We start from the raw sequence: 20,369 nt of genomic DNA on the forward strand, positions 1-20,369 counted from the left end.
AGCTGACCTGGGGCCGTGTGAAGACCACTGAGTTGTTCAGTTATCGCTCATGGTTCTGGACAAGGTGCTGTGGGGTAATGTGGAAGCCAGTGAGAATACAGGCCCAGAGAGCCAGGGCCCAGTTCCTCACACCACAACATCCCCTTCCCCCACACAGAGGGATTTTGGGAAGTCCCAAGGACAGAGTCTAGCCTAGAACTGGGGGAAGGCCAACGCGTAAGGAGCACAAGGTGGAGGGAACTGAGCCAGAGCAGTGGGCAATGGGGAAACCAGAGGAAAAATCAGCAGAGAAACCAGCCTCCCACTAGACCTGGGGGAGACCCTGCCTTGCCTCCCACCTCCCCTTCCACCTTTTCCTCCCTGTCCTGCTTTCACCTCAGCCCTCAGCCCACCCCAGAAGGTAGAGTCTCTCCACCTCCTCACCCTCTTTTATAAGCCCATTCTGACGGCTTGATTAGCCTTTCTGTCAAGGAATACCTCTGTTGTCTTTCACTAAGGGAAGGGCCAGTTAAATAAATTATGGTGCATCCACCCAATGAGATTTAACCTGGTAAAAAAGAATGAGAAAGCTCTTTGTGTATGAATATGGAAAAATCTCCAAGTATATTGTTAAGTGAAAGGAGAAAGGTACAGAAGGGTGTCAGTAGAATGTAATTTTTTGCGTGTGAAAAAGGAAGAGGGAGAATATGTGTGTTTGCATAAGAAAATTCTGGAAAGGTACAAAAATGTTAAAAGTGGTTGCTTGCAGGGAGGGCACAGGATTAGGGATCCTATGTGAACCTTTCTATGCTGTTTTGATTTTTGAACCATGTGAATGTATATACCTTATATAAATATAATATACATGTATGTATGTACATGTATATAAGTATCCAGCATGTTAAATGGAAAAATAAGATACAGAATGGTGCATCTTTATGGAATCAAATACAAGGGGACGCACAAAACAATGCTACATATAAGTTATGGATGCTATACACGTGCTTGCAAAAGCGTAACCATGAGGCCACCAATAGTCCTCGTTTCTCGGGTAACTGCCCGAGAAATCCTATGCACTTGTTCATATATAATCCCCTTTTTGTGCACGTATGATAGCATGCTGTTCTAAGCTTGGCTATTGGGGGTAGTTTCACTGTACATTTATGCTTTTGACAAAAGAAATAAAAACCTCATGAAGCCAAGTTACCTGCATTTATACACCTGAGTATTGTTGTCACATCTGATAACATAACCTTCAAGTTACTTCTTTATGGCTTTGTACGGTCTGAAATTAATTAAAATGTCAAAAAACCTTTCATTAACTATTAGTTTTTAAAGCTAAGGGAAAAAGTTTATTTTTTCAAGTTATTATAAAAGTGCTTAATCCTTAGGCTTTATTTCTCAAACGTTATTGCAGACAGTAAAATTGCTACTAAGCTAGGAAGACAACTGGTATTGTTCCTGTTGGGTTTTTTTTTTTTTAATAATGTATATTGATCTTTTCCTATTATGATTTTGGGAAAACCTCCAAATCCCGTCATTCCTTACTCAACTAGTAGAATGCTTCTCCCAGGGCAGGTCTGTGGTTTCAGTCTGTTCTCAGCACACGATCCTGCCACAGGTCAGTCTGAGGTGACAAGGTCAGTCAGTGTCTGGTTATGAGGTACACACTCTGCCCCCTCTACTCCCCCAGGGCCCCATCACTGCTGAGTACTGACCACGGTCAACCCTCTGCCCTCCTTCCATTGTACCAGCCTGTGATCTTCACTGTGTTGCTGGTCTTTGTAGCTTCACTCCCTAAATAGGGCCATATATCTGTCTTTTTTCCCTTAGGAGTAGTTAGAAGGTGTATATGGAAATATTTTGCAGACTACTAAACACTAATGTGCATGATCATACTGGCAGTCATATATTGAGAACTACTGTATACCAGCTAGAATAATGGATGCTTTACTTACATTGTTGTGTCTTGTAACCCTCACTATATACTGCAAGGATGACATTATTATTTCCAACATACAGATGAGGAAACTGAGGCTCTAGGAGTTAGGTGAATTCCCAAACAGCTATCACGTAGAGGAGTCAGGATTCAACCCAAGTCAGTTTAACTGCAAAGCCCATGCTTTTTTCACTGTAATACTATCTCCAGAAACAAGGTCTTATTTTCCTATCTTACCTCCAGGAAATTTAGCTGAGAAACCACAGTCTATATTACATTTACTTTTTAGAACAGCCTTCTCTTCCCAGAAACCAAGTAGAGACTGTACAATTGTTTTTTAGTTCTGCTAATAAGTTTTGCCAAATAATGCAAATAGGGGAATGATGATATTTTAGAAATTAGAGTATTTTTACCCCATCCAACCAGAGATAAGCTTAGTTTTTTCATCAGAAGGTCTTCCTAGTCATATTGTCAAGACAGGTATACAAATAATACATGATACAAAAAATAAAAACGTAATATCTCCTTTGCCTTTTTGAAAAGAGCTAAACAAAAACACAACCAATAAACATATAAAGGCAGCCCATGCCCAGACCAATGATGAGAGCACGTCAAGAACCAAGGATTACGATTAATCCAACCCTGTGCAATGGTGGCAGGGGGAGCCCTTTCCTAAGTGTGGTGGGTTAAAGTAGGAACAAATTCTTTGACCCTTAAGAAGTGAGGTCCGTGTCGCCTATCCCTTGAATGTGGACAGGCTCTGTGATTGCTCTGACCAACAGAATATGGTAAAAGTGGCACTCTGCCAGTGTCTAGCGCCAGGACTTAAGGGACTCACGGACTGAATGTCTGTGTCTCTCCAAAATTCATGTTGAAACCCTACCCCGCCCCCTGTGATGGTATTAGGAGGTGGGGCCTTGGGAGGTGAGTAGGGCTAGATGAGGTGATTAGGAGGAGATGGGATTTGTGCCCTCCTTAGAAGACTCCTGAGAGAGTGTGCTTCCTCTCTTTGCTCTCCACCAGGCCAGTCTGCACCCTGGAAGAGGGCTCCCACTGGCACCCTGATCTTGGACTTGCAGCCTTCAGAACTGTGAGAAATAAATTTCTGTTGTTTAAGCCCCCCGCCAACCCCCTCCAGTCTATAGTTTTCTGTTATAGCAGCCCAAAATGACCGAGACAGGCACTGGCAGCGTCTAGTTCCTGCACCTTGGGATACTAGCTCTTAGATCCCTGAGCCACCATGTAAGAAGACTGACTACCCCGCTAGAGAGACCATACTGAGAAGCCTAGGGACTACATGGTGTGGAGGGGGCCCTAGCTGAGCCAACCTTCCAGCAATCCCTGCTCTAGTGCCAAGCATGGGAGTAAAACTAATCCAGGGAAGGGGCTTGAGGACTATTTTCACAGAAGCAGGAACTAGGAGGTTGGATTCCACTGCTGCCTGCGTGCTGCCAGACACAGAACTCAGGCAGATGTTAATCACCCAGAACAGACCACCCAGAGCCTATAGAGCAAAGAGATTCCGTTATGGCCATTCCTGTAATTAAACCTAGTACAAACTAGCCACAGGCTGTATCTTACAAAAGGTAAAGGTAAACCTGCCCCTATTCGTGTACCTTGTGGAAGTTCCCTGTACCAAGACGTTTTCCATGGAAACAAGAAACAAACCCTAGTCTGGGGGATGGGGGAGGTCTCTCTTCCACTATGGATTAGAGACCACCACTCTGTCTGCAGGGTGGCCTTTCTTTTCTTATTTACTCTCTGCTAAATTTACTTTCACTTTAAACTCTGTATCAGCTCACGTTTGAATTCTTAACCGTGTGAAGCCAAGAACCTCCTTAGCCCAGGGCTTGAGATCCCACTCCAGGGGTTCACCTCTCGGGCATCAAAACCATTTTGGATGTTCAAGACCAGCCCAGATACTAGCTGAACATCACCAAGTAACCTAGTCACTACCTCATGGAGCAGAAGGATTATCCAGCTGAGTCTTACCCAAATTCCTGACTCACAAAAATCATGAAATATAAGATAGTTATTATTTTAAGCCAGGATGTTTATTTGAATTTTTAAAAAATTTTGTAATAATCTTTGACTTAACAAAAAAATTGCAAAAATGGTAGAGAGTACCCGTATACTTTTCATCCAGCTTTTCATCCCAAGATGTGCTACTTTGGCATATGGATTATTTTGAGCTGAAAATACACCATTTGTGATGTATGTATGTATGTATATATTTGGTGACATGCTGTGAGAAAAAAAGAGAAGATACCATGGAAGTGTGCAGGGAGAGCTACTTAGTCAGGGGCTTTAGGGGGGGTCTCTCTGAGACCTAAATGAAGGAGGGACAGAGTTGGCCCATTGAAGGGGCTCAGCATACCAGGCAGATGGAAGCATCGTGGAAAGGCCCTGAGGTAGGAAGCATCTTAATGAGTCTGAAAAACTGCAAGGCTGTTGGGATGTGGTTGGGGTGCAGAAAACAAGGGGGAGGTTGGCTCTAGGTGGACAGGAAGGCAGGGTCAGATCTTGCCTACGTGGCGAGGACTTCGGCACCCAGTCTAAAAGCAGTTGGGGGCGGGAGGAGTTTTAGGCTGCTATGTGAGGTTTGGAGAGCGTGCAGGAGACTAGTCAGTTATTACAATGGTTCAGGTTTCAGGGAGTGATAGTCTGGACAAGAGTGGGGCCTGGAGATGCAGGAAAGAGAGGTGGCAGTGGGAGTGCGACGGAGCTGTCAGGGAACCAGACTCCACGTTCACAGCAGCTGCAAAGGGAGAAGAGTGACTAGTCACTCCCCCTGAACCTCTGCTCCAAAATGGTGCCTACTCAACAGACTTTTAAAAAACGAATTTATTTTTTAAATTGTGTTAAAATATACATAATATAAATGTTACCATTTTAAGTGAATAGCTCAGTAACATTAAGTACACTCACATTGTTGTGCAAGCATCACCACCATCCACCTCCTTTTTAATCTTCCCAAACAGAAACTCTGCACCCATCCAACGCTAACTCCCTATGTCCCCTCCCCAAGCCCCTGCCACCACCATTCTGCTTTCTTATCTCTATGAGTCTGACTCCTCTAGGTACCTTGTACTAAGTGGAATCATACAGTCTTTGACCTTTTGTGACTGGCTTATCTCACTCAGCGTAATGTCCTCAAGGTTCAGTCATGTTGTTACTCAGCAGTTTTTAAGGTAAAAACTGGATATAAAGGTTGCTAGAACTATGAGGTAAAGACTGAGGAAGCAGAGCAAAGGGAAGGCTGTGAGAAATGTGGTCAAAGGATGAGGCCTTTGCTTTGTGCTTTCTTCACAACAAATAAGGAGCAGCCCTTACGATTGCACCCCCCCCCCCCCCCCGCACAGTTCATGCCTGAAGGAGGTGCCTTGCTCCCCAACCTCCACTTATAGCTCGCTAATGTGCCTGGGTCTCCCCATCTGTGTCTGCCCAGGGTGTGTGACAGTGTGATTCAGTGTCTGTCTGGGCATGAGGATGTAGGTACCTGCCTTTGTATTCATTTGCTATTGGTACCTTAACAAATTACCACAAACTTTGTGGCTTAAAGACAGAACTTTATTATCTCACAGTTCTATAAATTACAAGTCAAACATGGGTCTCACTGGGCTACAGTCAAGGTGTCAGCAGGACTGCATTCCTTTCTGGAAGCTTTAGATAAGGATCAGTTCCCTTGTCTTTTCCAGCTTCTAGAGGCTGCCTGCATTCCTTGGCTCACGGCCCCTTTCTCCGTCTTCAAAGGCAGCCATGTAGCATCTCTCTGACTTTTTCCTTCCTCACATCTTTTTGTTTTCTAACCACAGCTAGGCAAACTTCCTGATTTTAAGGATTTATGTAAATAGATTGGGCTTCCCTGGATAATCTGGACTAATCTCCCCATTTTAAAGTCCTTAACCTCAATCACATCTGCACTCTCTTTTGGCATGTAAAATACGAGGTCTGACAAGTAAATTCGTGAACTTGTTGCAACGAGGTTGCTAACCTTTTTTTGGTATCAGAGGGATTATGCATTATGAATTTGTACCAGCTAGAAAACAGTTAACCAAGTTTACTATTTGAAAGTGCTGAAAAGGCTGTGTGAAAAGGTTAGACAACCTGAACTTTTCACCAGTAATTCATGGCTCTTGCATTACGATAATGTACCAGCTCACGTGGCACTGTCTGTGAGGGAGTTTTTAGCCAGTAAACAAATAACTGCATTGGAACACCCTCCCTACTCACCTGATCTGGCCCCCAATGACTTCTTTCTTTACCCAAAGATAAAGGAAATATTGAAAGGAAGACATTTTGATGACATTCAGAACATCAAGGGTAATACAACAACAGCTCTGATGGCCATTCCAGAAAAACAGTTCCAAAATTGCTTTGAAGGGTGAACTAGGCGCTGGTGTCAGTGCATAGCTTCCCAAGGGGAGTACTTGGAAGGTGACCGTAGTGATATTCAGCAATGAGGTATGTAGCACTTTTTCTAAGATGAGTTCGCGAACTTAATTGTCTGACCTCGTAGTCACAGGTTTTGGGATTAGGACTCAGACATATTACATACCTGCTGGGAGAGTATGATGGTGAGTGTTCATGTTTGTATAGTTCTGTGTTCCTTCAGTTATTGCCTCCAATACAGTGGCCCTTTCTTCCAGTTTTTGTTTGTTTTTGCTTTGGTCAGAGTGAGGAAACCTTAGCTTCAGTAAGCAAATATATACAAAGCCACCATGCAAATAGGGGCCTGGTTTGAGCACCCCTCCTGGCTGTGTAGGGAATTGGAAGAGAATCCAGAGAGCACGTCTAACTCATCTATCCATCCTAAACTCAGAGTCAGGCCCAGAGAGGCCCCAGTGACTATTTGCTGACCAGAAAATAAATGAGCCGTTCAGTGACTCTGAGGTAGAGGGAACATTTCCCCCAGACAAAGATGTCCTCCCTCAGCCAGCGTACTCAGTGGGGCTGTCCAGGCTGCGCCAGCATCCCTTCCACACGCTCGTTCTCCTGCCTGGACAATCCACTCATTCACCCCACATCCCAGTGCCTGCTCAGAAAGTGCCCTCCCACCTGCAAGATTTCCTCTTCCTTCTCTCTGACTCTAACTCTGAAGCACATTTCAAGACCCAGGTGAGGTCTCCCCTGCTTGCCTTTCTCAATGTCTCCTTGCCCTCCTCCAAGGATGTGTGTCATCCTTGAAGGACAGGTCCTGTTTCTCTCACAGTGCCTGCCACCAAGATGACCGCAAGCAGGCCCTCAGTCGTTGCCGTGCACTGAGCCTGTGTTTTTGCACATGCTGTGCCCTCTCGTCTAGAATATCCATCCTTTCCCTCCTGTGAGGCCTCATCTCCCCGAGGAGCCCTCCTAACGTCCTCTCCCACATGTTGCCTTTCTCTTATCAATGTCGCCACTCTTCTCAGAGCCTAGCTCCACTGTAGCACTTGTAGCATATAATCACATGAACTGTAATTCAATTCCGTTAGACTGAGGGGAAAAAAACCCATATTGTACAAACATTTCTTGAGTGGCTACTCTGTGCCAGGCCCTATGCGAGGTGCTAAGGAAACAGATGAATCAGAGACCTGTCCTCAGCGCCTAATGATTTGCTTTATGCCTCCCAAACTAAACTTGGGGCTTCCAGAAGATGAGGACTCAGATTTGATTCTTCTGTGGGTCCCCATCACCACACACAGACTGGTCCATAAGAAAGCTTTGTGGAGTGAGTGCAAGATTGACGTTCTGGAGTTGTATCTTCAGCTCAGACAAGCCACTTTACTTTCCACATTTCTCATATGATAACTGGGGCCAGGAATCCCAGGGCTGGGGTGAGAATAAATAAAACTATGAATGTGAAAGCCTTTGAAGACCAAATATCCCTCGGTATGCATGAAAGACAGTGATGGTCCTTCTGTCTTCTACCAGGGCCAGCCATACTCTTCAAGGATTGTGGAAGCAGCTCTCACTAGCATTGAATTCACATCTGTCAGCTCTAGCGCTTCCTGAATCCTGGAGAATTCTCTGACAGCCATGGATTTCTCCCTTCAGCCTATGGACTGTTGGGAAATCCCCATTGTGCCTCCTGCTTTCAGCTCAGGCCCTGGCTTGTGTAAAATGCAATGAAGGAGCAGGTAACATGTCAGGACAGAAAGGGTCAGGTCTGGGAAATGTCTTCCAGGGACTCAATCAGAACTGAAGACATGGTTGGGACGTTATGTTAGAGAAAATGGAAGCTGGGGCATGGAACGGAAAGCTCCTGCCTGGAGTTCCCAGCAAGTCAGCAATAGGGCTAAAGTAAGACCCAGAAATCCTGGCTCCCATTCTGTCCACTCCATCTGAGGGCCACTAAAGAGTTTCCCCATCTGAGTCCCTATAACATTCTTTCTTATTTCTCTCTCCATCCCCAGACACCTAGTTCTGCTCAAAAGGATTTTTACTATTTTCCAAACATCACCTGCTTTTGACTCTATGCCTTTGCATGTTATATGCTTCTTTGTATATCCCTTTCTCTTACTTATGTATCTACAAAGTGAACTCCTACTCATCCCTCAAGGCCCACTCAAATGTTTCCTTCCCTGGAACAAAAGTGTAAACTCAATTTATCCAGAACTCTTCATTTCTCCCTCCTCTGTGCCCTAATAACACTCTCTACATACATATTTCTTTTAACATTTACTTCCCTCTTCTATAATGTCTATAATTGTCTTAGTCCTCACTAAACTGTATTTTTCTCTAGGAGAGGGATTATTTATACTTCATCTCTCTGTCCAAAGGCCAATCAAGGTGTCTGGCAGTTGGCTGGCACTCAGTAAATGTTGACCAAACAGTGGAACAAATGAAGGACTATGAGGCAAGTTACTTAACTTTTAGAGTCTTAGTTTTATTATCATTGAAATGAAAGAAAGTCAAACAGACACTTGGCAAGGATAAATGGTGGATAATGAATGTAAAACAAATGGCACCATTTGTTTTGGAGCCAAAAATAGGGAACTGCTCAAAATTTACACTTCTCTCTCTCCCCTTTTCCCTCCCCTAGGTAACCGGTCACCATGAATTGTGGAACCTGGCTAGGGACCTTGGTAAGAAACTCTAGGTTACCGGAGAATTTCCACCAGGCCAGAGCTGTCAGGAAGAATGGTAGGCAAAGGGTGCTGGGGGGTATGAATCCTGTAAGGAAAAGAAGCAGGAGGAGAGACTAATGGAGACATAGGCCACAGGAGGAGCAAATAAGGACTGCAGGAGAAGGGAGAAGTCAGGCGGGGTCCTGGGGACATAGAAACCCTCAGTCTGTGCCCTTAAGGAAGTCATGGTCTGCTGGGGATACACATAGAAATTTGGTACAGAACTAGGCTGTAGTCGATCACTACCTCCTTCCCAATACCCCTTCTTTCCTTGGCTTCCATGGTACCACCCAACTCACCAGGCTTTCTAATCTTTTTGGCTCTCTTTAAAGTCTGATTTGCTGCTTCTCCTAATTTCCTCAAATTCTGCTTTTCGAAGGAAACTATTTTCCATCTATACTCACTCTTTTGGTGATCTCATCCAGACTCATGGCTTTAAATACCACCTATGTGCTGATGACTCTTAAATTGCTATGTCCAGCCTAGATCTCTCCCCTGACCTTCAGACCCATATGTCCCCTCTGCCTCCCCAACATCTCTAGTCTAATGGACATCTGAAACTCATCACACCCAACAAATGAGCTCCAGATAGTTCCCCCACAAAACAGTACCTATCTTGTCTTTTCCATCTCAAGAAATGGCAACACCAGTCTTCCAATTGTTCAGGCCAAAAATCTTGGCTCCTTTCTTCCTCCGATATTTCATATCCAATCTGTCAGCAAACACTGTCTCTACCTTCTAAATACAGTTGACTCTTGAATGACATGGATTTGAACTGCATGTGTCCATTTATTCGTTGATTTTTTTTTTCAATACATATCTGTACTGTTTTCAATCAGCATTTGGGAGTCTGTGGATGTGCAGGGCCAGCTGTATACATTGATCTATGCCATTTTATATTGGGGAATTGAGCATCAGGGGGATTTGGTACCTGTGGGGGAAAGTCAAAAGTTACATGCAGATTTTCGACTCCATGTTGTTCAACTGTATATTCAAAATTCAATCACTTCTCATCCGAGCCTCTGGATTATTATACTAGGCTCCCAGCTGGTCTCCCTGATTATGCCACTGTCCTCTCTGAATCTGTTCTTCATAGAACATCCGGAGTAAGTCTGTTAAAATGTAAATCAGATTGTGATGATCCTCTGCACAAAACCATTCATAGAATCCTCAACATGGAATAAAAACCAAAGTCCTTAGGACCTGCAAATCTGTGCTACCGTGTTTCCCCGAAAATAAGACCTAGCCAGACCATCAGCTCTAATGCATCTTTTGGAGCAAAAATTAATATAAGACCCAGTCTTATATTACATTATATAAGACTGGGTCTTATATTGTATTAAAATAAGACCAGGTATTCTATTCTATTCTATTCTATTCTATTCTATTCTATTCTATTCTATTCTATTCTATTCTATTCTATTCTATTCTATTAAGACCTGGTCTTATATTAAAATAAGACCAGGTCTTACATTAATTTTTGCTCCAAAAGACGCATTAGAGCTGATGGTCTGGCTAAGTCTTATTTTCGAGGAAACACGGTATCTGGCTCCTGCTACCTCTCTGTCCTCATCTCCTCTTACTCTCCCCAGGGTACACTATGCTCCACCTATTTCTAGGCCCTTTGCATTTGCTCTGTCCCTGAAATGCTCTTCCCTAAATATCAGAATAATGTTCTCTCTCCCCCCTTCAGACCTTTCTTTGAGAATCACCTTCCCAGTAAGGTCTTCCTTGGTTCCCCTATCTAAAATAAAACATCTTCCCTACCAATTTTTTATTCCCATTTCTCTATCTTATCTCCTTAGTATTCACTACAATATTAAAAATATATATTTTATCTTCTTCATTATTTATCTCTCATCAGAATGGAAGCTCCGTGAGGCTTTTTTTGTCTGTTTTGTTCATTACTGTATATCGACTACTTAGAATATTGACAGGCATATAATATAGTAAGTAAGGCACTCAATAGATATTTGTTGAATGAATGAAAGAAAAGGGTGGTCTTTTCCAAGAGACAAATTTCATTCTTTAATGGAAACTTCATAACAACTAGAGCTGCTTGGAAACATAATCATGTTGATACGCACACTACATGACCTCTTAAACATGTTATCTCATCAAATCCTCACATCAGTCCAGGATAGAAGGATGGCTGGGCAGAGATTATGATGTTGGTTGAAGAATCTGAGTCCAGACAGGGAAAAAAGACTTGTTGAAAGTCACACATCTGGTCAGGGCAGGAGTGGAATTGTGGATTGTTGGCCATGAAAGAGGTTGGTGGATGATGGAGCTTAACGGGAGTTGGATTTGAAGGACTTGGGAGAATGAGTCAGAGGTTACTAGAACAGCAACATCAGCAAAAGAGTGGGAGAGATGATGAGCCTGACCACTAATCAGATTTGACCCAGGCCCGGAGAGGGTAGCTGAAGTTCCCAGCAGCAGAATGCTGTGCCTGAGGCTGACTAGTCACTTCAACTCCCACATAATCTTGAATGCAGAACTAGACAGGCACTCTTAAGAGATCAGTGAGACCACTGTGGGTCTGAGAGTCTAGCTTCCCAACTGGACTGTGAAGTTTCTGGGGCAGAGACCATGTTCTGAGATTTATCCTCAGCTTCTTGCAGAGCCTGAGGTACAGAAGGAACTCAAATATTTCTGTTGAATGCATACATAAACGAATGTATGCACCCAAACAGGAAACTGAAGGTGAGAGAGGACAGACAGGAGCAGCATAAAATCACCCAGGGATTCTGGGTTAATAGCAGACTAATTTTCCTGGGACGCAGTGCTACTGTGCTAAAGGTCCAGCTGCTCGCTGCATGAAAGCCAAAACTCGAGAGACAAAGCCAAAACTGGAGAGATGAGGTTGTTGGAAAGGAAAGCAGGTTTATTCAAAATGCTGGCATCCTAGGAGGATGGCAGACTCCTGTCCAAAGGCTATTCCCCCGCTCTTCCAGCGTGGCCAAAAATTTCATAGGCACAGAAGAGGCATGACAAAGGAAAAAGTGGGGACTAAACAGTTACTGAAACTGGTCTGGAGTAAACAGAATCATTGAAACTGGCATGCATAGTAAATGTATAGTAAACAGAGTCATTAAGGTTTGGCAGGAGGGCAGGAGAGCAAAGAAAACTCTCAAAAAATCCTAAGCTAAACTACATTGTTAAATCGAATTACACTAGAGGTTTAAATCTCAAAATAGGAGATATAGAGTCACCCTTACAGTAGCAGAACAGTTGCAGTACTATTGCAGGTTACGGACAGCTATTTTTCAGCAGGGGGTTGGCGAGCAATTACTGTTTGAAGGCAGATGGGTGGAGTTAAATGGAGCCGTCGGGGTGGGGCCGGGCTGGAGAGGCCGATTGGCTGAGTTTCAAGGCGGGGCCAACAGAGTAGGCTCGGCAAATTTGCATCCCAACAATATCATTAAGGTATGTAACATCACATCCGGTCTGGTGGACAGGAGAGGAAAACAAAAGGAGACCAAAGACGCATGCGTTTGGTGTGTCCCAGATTCTGGCGGGTCCTTCCGTTCAGGCAGTGAAGTACTTCCGGGTCGTCGCCCGCTGCCGCCTCCCGGCGCGGTAAGTACGGAGGCAAGGCTGCGTGTGCTGTCTCCGAGCCCTTTCTTTCCTCTCCCCAGAGAAACCTCCGTTCCCCTGACCCGCCTCCTCAGGATCTCCATGTTCGGACTCCTTTCAACATTATCGAGCTCCAGCTCATTGGCTGCTTCCTCGAGACTAAGAACCACCCCGTCACACAAGATCCGTCACTCGTTGATATCACTTCCTGTCACCCAGCATTTCTTCCATTTAATTGGCCCTATTCAGGCCCCGCTCCTTTCGCTATTAGCAACCCTATTAGGGCAAATGCCTGTCTGAATCCCGCCCCTGCCTTCTTCCTGTTGGTCAACCTTACGGTGATTATCATAAAAAGCAAAGAATGGGCGGTGGCTTTGAGGCGAAGGATTGGGTTTTCGGAGCGTCGGTCTCTGTGCCTCTCAGTAATTGTGGGACGTGAGGGTTGGTACTGTTATACCTGTTACACGGGCTGGGAAGCTGAGGTCCACGGAAGGTCAGCGACTGACTCCGGATCGGTCAAATAAATCAGGGCAAAAGCAGAACTAGGTCCTTTTTTTCCTGCTCATCTCTATGCCGGGCCCAGATCTCTTCCCCGCGGGAGTTCAATGCCCAAAGTCACTGTGTGACCTAGAGCCAGTCGTTGCCTGTCGCTGGGCCTCAATTTTCCTGTGAGCTGAAAGGTTTTAACTCAGATTCTCTGGGACCTCCCTGCTCACCTCCCTCAGCTGCTTAATCCGAGCTGAATTTGTTCTCTCACGTGTTAGTTCATCCATTCAACCTTCCAGCTACTTATTTATACATTTACCAATGCCTTTAGAATGCCTTAGTGAACCACACTTGCACGTGGTAAGCTCCCCCCGCCCACCCCCCCGCCCCAATTTGGCTGTGGTTCATGAAACAGGTGGTTAGTGTCCTACATTTCTGACATTTGATGGGTTTGGTATGGACCATTATAGAGGGGCAAAAAGGTCTTAGTGTTTGGCAGAGATATAGAGACAGTTTCAGTAGAGCCCTGCTACCTATAGTTTTGTATAATTCTGTCATGCTAGTCTACATTTTGGATCCCTATCTCTACATTTGGCTTCCATTCTCTTCCTTGAACAGCTTATAAACAGCTTTACTTATCCATAAAGTAAATTACCTTACTTATCAGAATAACTGTGAGGATGGTATAATTGTTATTATCCCATTTTACAGATGAGGAAACAGGCTCAGAGAGGTTGTGACTTGGCCAAGGTCAAACAGCTAGTAGTAAGTGGTGGAGCCAGGTATCAAACCCAGGTCTGTCTGATTCCCACAGGGAAGGGCTGCTTCCCCGCTCCCTTCCACTCCACCCCATCCCCAAATCAAACTGTAACCCAAATCACCTGACCAAATTAGCTGGATTCACCTGACCTTTTCCCTCTGTCCAGGAGCCATGTCCACCTTGTTCCCCTCCCTCTTCCCCCGTGTGACTGAGACACTGTGGTTTAATCTGGATCGACCTTGTGTGGAAGAGACAGAGCTGCAGCAGCAAGAACAGCAGCATCAGGCCTGGGTGAGTGAGGACCTAGCACGGTGGCGGAGCCTCAGTCAGGGACCAACACTCCTGCGTCCCCACCTTCGCTGGCCATGACCTAGCCTTACTCTGGAGACCTGCCCCAGAGGAGCTTTTTGCTTTAGACTGGGAATAATCTGACTGGGAGCTGGGGGCCGGGGGTGGGAGGGTAGGAAAGGGGCCTAGCTTCTCGTCTTTGTGTTACCCTAATTTGCTGGGGACCGTGGGACCTCTGGGCTAGATTGGAGCCCAGGCTCTTTTCCCTAAAGCATAGGAAATAATAATTTTGAGTATTTATTAGGACCTAGCAAATGTCATGTTCTAGGCTAATATAGTCTCTCATTTCACCCACACCATAATCTTATAAGAAAACCAAGGCCCAGAGACTTTATGTAGTTAGATAAAGTTTATAAGTCAGTGGCAGATGGCAGGAGAGAAAGGGATTGAATATTCCTGAGAACTGGAAGGAAGCTTCTCCTCCACACTTGGAGCCTTCCTGGGGGCAGGGTGGTCCAGTGCCGTGCCCCTGACCTCCCTGCTTGGGCCCTGGCCCTGCTTTCCTTCACCTTTGGTCACAGCTCCAGAGCATCGCAGAGAAAGACAACAACCTGGTACCTATTGGCAAGCCGGCCTCAGAGGTGAGTGGAGCCCAGCTGGACTAAGGTTCTGCTCTAATTGCTTCTGACTCCAGAGCAAGTGTGGTCCTCAGCTCTGGGTGGAAGCCAGAGGGGCGCTAGAGGGGGTGGGCATTGGGCCCAGAACTGAGGTCCCACAGAACATGCACCAGCCTGCTACACTGAAGCGGGGCAGGTTTGGGGAGTGGGTCATTTGTTGGCCCCAGAGAGGCTCCAAGTGGGCCAGGCCTTGAACTGGGCCCAGGAGGCCTGTAGAGTCCAGGCTGTCCCCTGCCTCCTCAGCACTATGATGACGAGGAAGAGGAGGATGAAGATGATGACGAGGATAGTGAAGAGGACTCAGAGGATGATGAGGACATGCAGGACATGGATGAGATGAACGACTACAACGAGTCCCCTGACGATGGAGAGGTCAATGAGGTAGGCAGGGGCATGGCGAAAGGTCTCTGCTGGGCCCCTGCCCTTCACCTAATGGGTGGCCAAGGGGTGCAGAAACCCTGGATCCAGCCAGGAGCAGGATCTGGGACTGGGGCTGGCTGGGTGGCTGAGGCCCTCCCCACCCACACCCAGCCTTCTCTCCAGGTGGATATGGAAGGCAACGAACAGGATCAGGACCAGTGGATGATCTAGGTAGACAAGGCAGTGTGGCCCCAGGGAGATTCCAGGCTGCCCGACCTACCCTATACCTCCTGCAGAACCAGCTGATCGCCTGAAATCTCACCCTCAGGCACCGCCTCAGCTGCTGTCAGGACCTGGTTTCCTTGGCCTCTCCCAGGCTGTCAGTCTGCCCTTGAATCCCCAGGGCCTGAGCCCACCCCACCTTTATGGACAGTACCTGACCCCTTGGTTGCCAGGTGTAGTCTCTTTCTATCTTTAATAAAGACACAGGACTGATTTCCCCCCCCATGTCTATTCCCTATTTGTTGGTGGGGCCCAAAGGAATCCAGCATCTTTTGAGCTTTGGGGAGAGGGCACTCAAGGGACTTCAGGCAAACCTACCTGGCCATGTGAGCTAGAGCTAGGGAGGGCCAGGTGGAAAGCCTGGGCCCAAGGTCCATTGCCATGTCCTCTGGCACAGCTTGTACCAGCCGTTGCTACATGGCCTCTAACTCTGTTTATCGTTTCCTTTGTTCCTACCTGCAATGGCATGGGTTGGGGAGGGCAGGCTTTATGAGTCTCAGAGCTGGGAGGCCACTATAGCTCTCCCAGCTTCCTTGATGCTAAGAGAGCTGATTAAGTCTCAGAGCAGGGCAAGGACTCCTCGAGTCACCCAGCAAATCAGTGACAGAGCGGGGGTGGGAGCTAGGCCTCTTGCCTGTCAGTTCATGGCTCTCTGGAAGGAGGGGCATCAGTGGGGACCAAGCAGCCTGACAGAACTTGATGCCTCAGGTGAGTGGGGCAGAGGGGGGGAGGAGAGCCTCACCAGCCCTGAGCCCAGCATGTATCAGGCCACAAGCAGGGAGGGGAAGGGATGTTCTGAGGTCCTTGCTTGGGTGGGTGTGGGGTGGGGCAGCAGTAAGTACCCCTGGGTCTGGACCTCAGCCAGGCCCTGAGTAGGTGAGCTGGGCTATGCCATCCTTGATGGCAGGGAAGTCTGGGAGGCCAGTATGATGGAGGCGGCAGCGGTAGCGGCCACAGCTCTTGGCGTACTGCAGGAAGCGGGGTGCGCCAGGGAAGACCACGTGGTCAGCCAACACGGTGGCCCCAGCTGGCAGCAGGGCATGGGCCTCCAGCAGCTGCAGGTCCCGCAGGTAACATCGGGGCCGGTGTGTCAGGAGCACCACGTCAGCCCGACTCAGCTGGTACTGGGTTCGTAGGCGCGGGATCACCTCCTCTGAGCTACCCACGATGAGCTCCACCTGTGGGGGTGGGAGGAGCTAGAGGTGAGGGTGGGAGCGATTGTTCTCTGCCAGATGCCAGCAGGACCCAGTTTCCTATATGCCAGGCCCTGGTCTAGGTCTCTACCAGTGTTCTCCCATTTCCTCTGGCCTTAGAACCGAAGATGTCGGGGTCAGTATTGTGATTTCTGTTCTGCCAATGAAGAAGCTGAGATTCAGAGGATAAGTGTTTTGTCCAAGGTCACAAAGCTAATAAGAGACAGACTAAGGTTTGGACCTAGATTTGCTGGGCTCCAGAGACTTTCCTCCTAACTGCTTCTTTGTTACCTAGCAGCAAATGACTTGGAACAGGAGAAAGGAGCTCACACCCTTCAGGGTCGCAGTTCCCTATGTGGCACTGCTTTCTTCTCCTGAGTGGAATTCCCTCATCGGGGAGGCCTGGCCAGGGCAAGGCCAGGGGGGAGCAGGGAAGAGACCAGTGTTGGGGAAGTGGGGACTGACCGTGCGCTCATCGAAGCCAGCCAGGCGGATGAGTTTTTCAGCCACCGCTGCTGTGCGTGGGTCCCGTTCTACAGTGAGAAGACGACTCCCAGGGGGGAGGGCACGGGCGATAAGCAGTGTGGAGTAGCCGCAGTAGGTGCCCAGCTGCAGCACACAAGCAGGGGCCTTCTCTTCCACCAACCGCGTCAGGATCTGACCTATGGGGGGAGACGGCTATTGCAGCAGACCTGGGAGATGGATGCAGGCTCCTGACAGAAAGAAATCTCAAATGCTCACCTGCCTTACTGCAGCCCCCAACGAGCTGGGGTCTTACCTCTCTTGGATGATGGCCCCAGCTCTACCCCACTGGTCCTCCAGCCCCTCCAGGCTTGCCTCCTTCAGTGTAGTCTTCACACCAGCCACTGGGAACCTTTCTGACAAAGCTAACACTATCACTCCCTGGTTCCTAAGATCCTAAAGGCCTCTGGGATTGAACTTGGGATCCTCAGCCTGACATTCAGCATCTTCTTGGACTGATCCTATCCTATCTTTCCAGTTTCCGCTCTCAGTTTTTCCCATCTGTAGCCTGTACCACAGCCATCCCAAACACTGTGCGCAGGGTCAACCATTCTGCCTGATTCCTTCCTGCTACGTTAGTGTATGTAGCTGGCTTTGCCCTTCCCACCCCTATCCTCATCTGCCTGGCCAACTTGAAAGCGATCCTTCTAGGCACAGTTCAATTGCTGCTTCCTCCAGGAGAGACCAGGCAGAAACAACCACCAGGCTCCTGAGAGACCTTTCCTAGAACTTGCAGTTTCATTCCCCTTGCTTTTTTAAAATTAGATATTTCTAACCTTGGAATTGGATGAATTTCTTAAATAAGACTCTAAAAGCACTTACTTGTGCTGGGAGCTGGAACTCAGACAAATCCAGGCAGACAGAATCCCTGACTGGGATATAGGGGCCATGGTGGGGGAGAAAGGCTCAGACACAGATCATTACAACGTTCTGGTTATGTCCTGAGCTGGTTATTCCCCTGTGCATTATGCCCCCTCTGAGGCCAGCATCTGTGGCTGATTCATCCCTGTGGCTTAGCTCTACCTCCTTCTCCCCCAGCACCCAGTGCATGCCTGGTACAGGAGGTGGCAATAAATATTTGCTGGATGGAGTAACTTTGCCTAGCCCCCTCATTTCCGGAGAAGAAAAAAGAGACCCATAGAGGATCAAGAACTTGCCCAGTTCACCCAGTAAGGCAGTGACAGATCCCAGCTCTTCCTTCACCGTCTTGAGGGTGCTTCCTGGAGCAGAAGGCTAGGCAACACTGACCTTTGATAGGCCCCATGTGGCTCAGGTACTCGCAGTGGCTGCTCCAGTGGTCCAGGGTGGTGAGGATATGACCGGGGTCCCCAGGCAGGCCATGGGTGAGCACATAGCTGAAGGCCCGCTCCTCAATCCGCAGCCCTGACAGGCAATCTCGGAGGCTCCGCAGCAAGACCGCACGCACGAGCAGTCGGAAATGGTGTCGGTACCGCACCAGCAATGTCACCACCAGTGGCAGGAAGGCCAGCGCAATGGCAGGGGACATGGTCCCTGCCTGCACCCTGGGGTAGAAGGAGGCAGGGAGGGAAACCCACACCTGCCATTTGCCTGTCATTTGTGCAGCCCTCACCAGTAGTAATTATCTCTCTACTTTACAAACCGTGCTCAGAAAGGCTGTCTTTTGTTCAGAGTCACACAGCAGAACCAGGATTTGAATATCCCAAGCCCATGTACTTTCAGGGACTCCATGCAAAATTCAGAACCCAACCCCAAACCTCCTCTTCCCACTTCCAGCTACTGGTCCCATCTTCACCTTGCTCCCTCTACCCGTTTCCCCTCATCTCTGTTGTCACCCTTCTTCAGGACCCCTTTCACCAGTTCCCCTGAAATATCCTCCTCTCGCCCTACCCCCTGCCTGCTTGGTCTTTGACTGATTAACGTGTAACAAAAGCACAGCTTTGCAGTCAGAAACCCCTTTACTGTCACTGCTCTGCCTTAGTAAAAGGCAATCAAAACACTCCATAGGATGTTGGGATGAGATGTCCTCCCCACCCCATGACTTTCCCTCTGCTCTTTCCACAGGGGTGGAAAGAGTCCTTGATTCTTTTCTAGTTCTATTACCCCTCCCTGCATTCTTCTTTTCTCTCTCAGAATTCCCTTCACATGTACATGCACACGCGTGCGCGCGCACACACACACCACTTGCTCCTCACTCCGCCCTCTTCCCCCCAGCCCACTATGAGGGATAATCGCCCTGGACCCTGCTGAGGCTGCTGCTGGTGGTGGGGACTAAAAATGAAAGTCGGAGTGTATGAATGGGTGTGAATAGGTGAGTGTTGGTGCATTTGAACTGGTGTGCTTGGGAACCCACACTCAAGGGCCCTGCTTACCTGGGCTGGAGGCTCCTGCTTGGGGAAGATCGCAGCATAGGACAGGAGGGGGAGTCTGGGGAGTGGGTGGAGAACCCTGAGGCAGGCTGGACTTGCTCTCAATTATTGATGCAGAGGCTGCTGCTGTCACCTGAGACCTGCAGTTCAAGTTACTAGCACCAAGGCCACGCTGGAGCTGCCTCCTACCCCTTAGGGGGCCTCACAGAGCTCACAGGACTCTAGAGTCTTGATTTGAGGAGCATTAGAGCTGTACTGGGTTTGGTGGCCTCCCTGCCCACCCCTTGGATGAAGACATGGGGTACAGGGTGAGCCAAGGTATTTTGAGCGTCTGCAAGGCTCACAGACTGTGCTGCAGTCTCTTCCTGCGAGTTAGACGGACTAACCCCCGAGAGACTCTCAGAGCCCCAGGACCTACCTGGCACTGACTGAGGCCTCCGAGGTAGCCATGGTTTCTAGCAAGAATTAACGCAAAAACACAGGCTTAGTGCCTTTCAATAAGCTCATTTATTCACACAGAAAATGCAGTGGAGAAATGCAATTTAATCATAGCAATATGGCCATAAATACAGCAATAATAATTTAGTAAAGTATTTTGATAATGAATCAGTCCAAGAGTCAATCAGAATCTGGTACATGGGGTTGCTGGCCCAGAGGACGGTCTGGCAAAGTTTGGGTCCAAGTCCAAAGTGGAGCGGAGGGTTCTCAGAACAGAGGAGCAGCATGTTCACCTCAAGTGAGACCTGCTCACTGAGCTGTCAAAGTCCAGGGTTCTTAAGGAATTCAGTAGAGCCGTATGATGTCACCTTATCAGTCCTCACAGCTACTTCATGGCCATCTGGTACTAGTT

General features: G+C 47.7%; 2 protein-coding genes across 11 annotated transcripts in view; one reads left to right on the forward strand and one right to left on the reverse strand.

Moving 5' to 3' along the window:
* Positions 1 to 15,676, forward strand: part of ANAPC15 (anaphase promoting complex subunit 15) — a 33,605-nt gene extending 17,929 nt beyond the window's left edge. The window contains exons 2-8 of one of the 9 annotated variants that reach the window (XM_074335846.2): positions 8,940 to 8,982; positions 12,486 to 12,606; positions 14,016 to 14,140; positions 14,719 to 14,778; positions 15,058 to 15,195; positions 15,346 to 15,405; positions 15,503 to 15,676. In XM_074335846.2, the coding sequence (XP_074191947.1) occupies positions 14,021 to 14,140; positions 14,719 to 14,778; positions 15,058 to 15,195; positions 15,346 to 15,405 (378 nt within the window). In that variant the 5' untranslated portion in view covers positions 8,940 to 8,982; positions 12,486 to 12,606; positions 14,016 to 14,020 and the 3' untranslated portion in view covers positions 15,503 to 15,676. Of the gene's footprint in view, positions 1 to 8,939; positions 8,983 to 12,485; positions 12,607 to 12,668; positions 13,097 to 13,158; positions 13,272 to 13,800; positions 13,885 to 13,983; positions 14,141 to 14,718; positions 14,779 to 15,057; positions 15,196 to 15,345 lie in introns of those variants that run through there. The other 8 variants (XM_074335847.1, XM_088791592.1, XM_074335845.2 and 5 more) reach the window with 8 other exon arrangements.
* Positions 14,528 to 19,632, reverse strand: TOMT (transmembrane O-methyltransferase). Of its 2 annotated transcripts, none has more exons than XM_019744314.3 (4): positions 19,523 to 19,632; positions 18,420 to 18,729; positions 17,115 to 17,311; positions 14,528 to 16,634 (listed from the first exon to the last, which is right to left on the reverse strand). In XM_019744314.3, the coding sequence occupies exons 2-4, from the start codon at positions 18,676 to 18,678 to the stop codon at positions 16,314 to 16,316; spliced, it is 777 nt and encodes a 258-aa protein (XP_019599873.1). In that variant the 5' UTR covers positions 18,679 to 18,729; positions 19,523 to 19,632; the 3' UTR covers positions 14,528 to 16,313. The 2 variants fall into 2 exon arrangements, with proteins under 2 accessions (XP_019599873.1, XP_074191937.1); XM_074335836.2 differs by having other exon boundaries at positions 18,420 to 18,694; positions 19,523 to 19,603.
* Between the last annotated feature and the right edge of the window lie 737 nt (positions 19,633 to 20,369).

The sequence above is a fragment of the Rhinolophus sinicus genome, chromosome 14 (genome assembly GCF_057876585.1).
Source record: "Rhinolophus sinicus isolate RSI-liver-muscle chromosome 14, RSI-T2T, whole genome shotgun sequence".
NCBI classification, from domain to species: domain Eukaryota; kingdom Metazoa; phylum Chordata; class Mammalia; order Chiroptera; family Rhinolophidae; genus Rhinolophus; species Rhinolophus sinicus.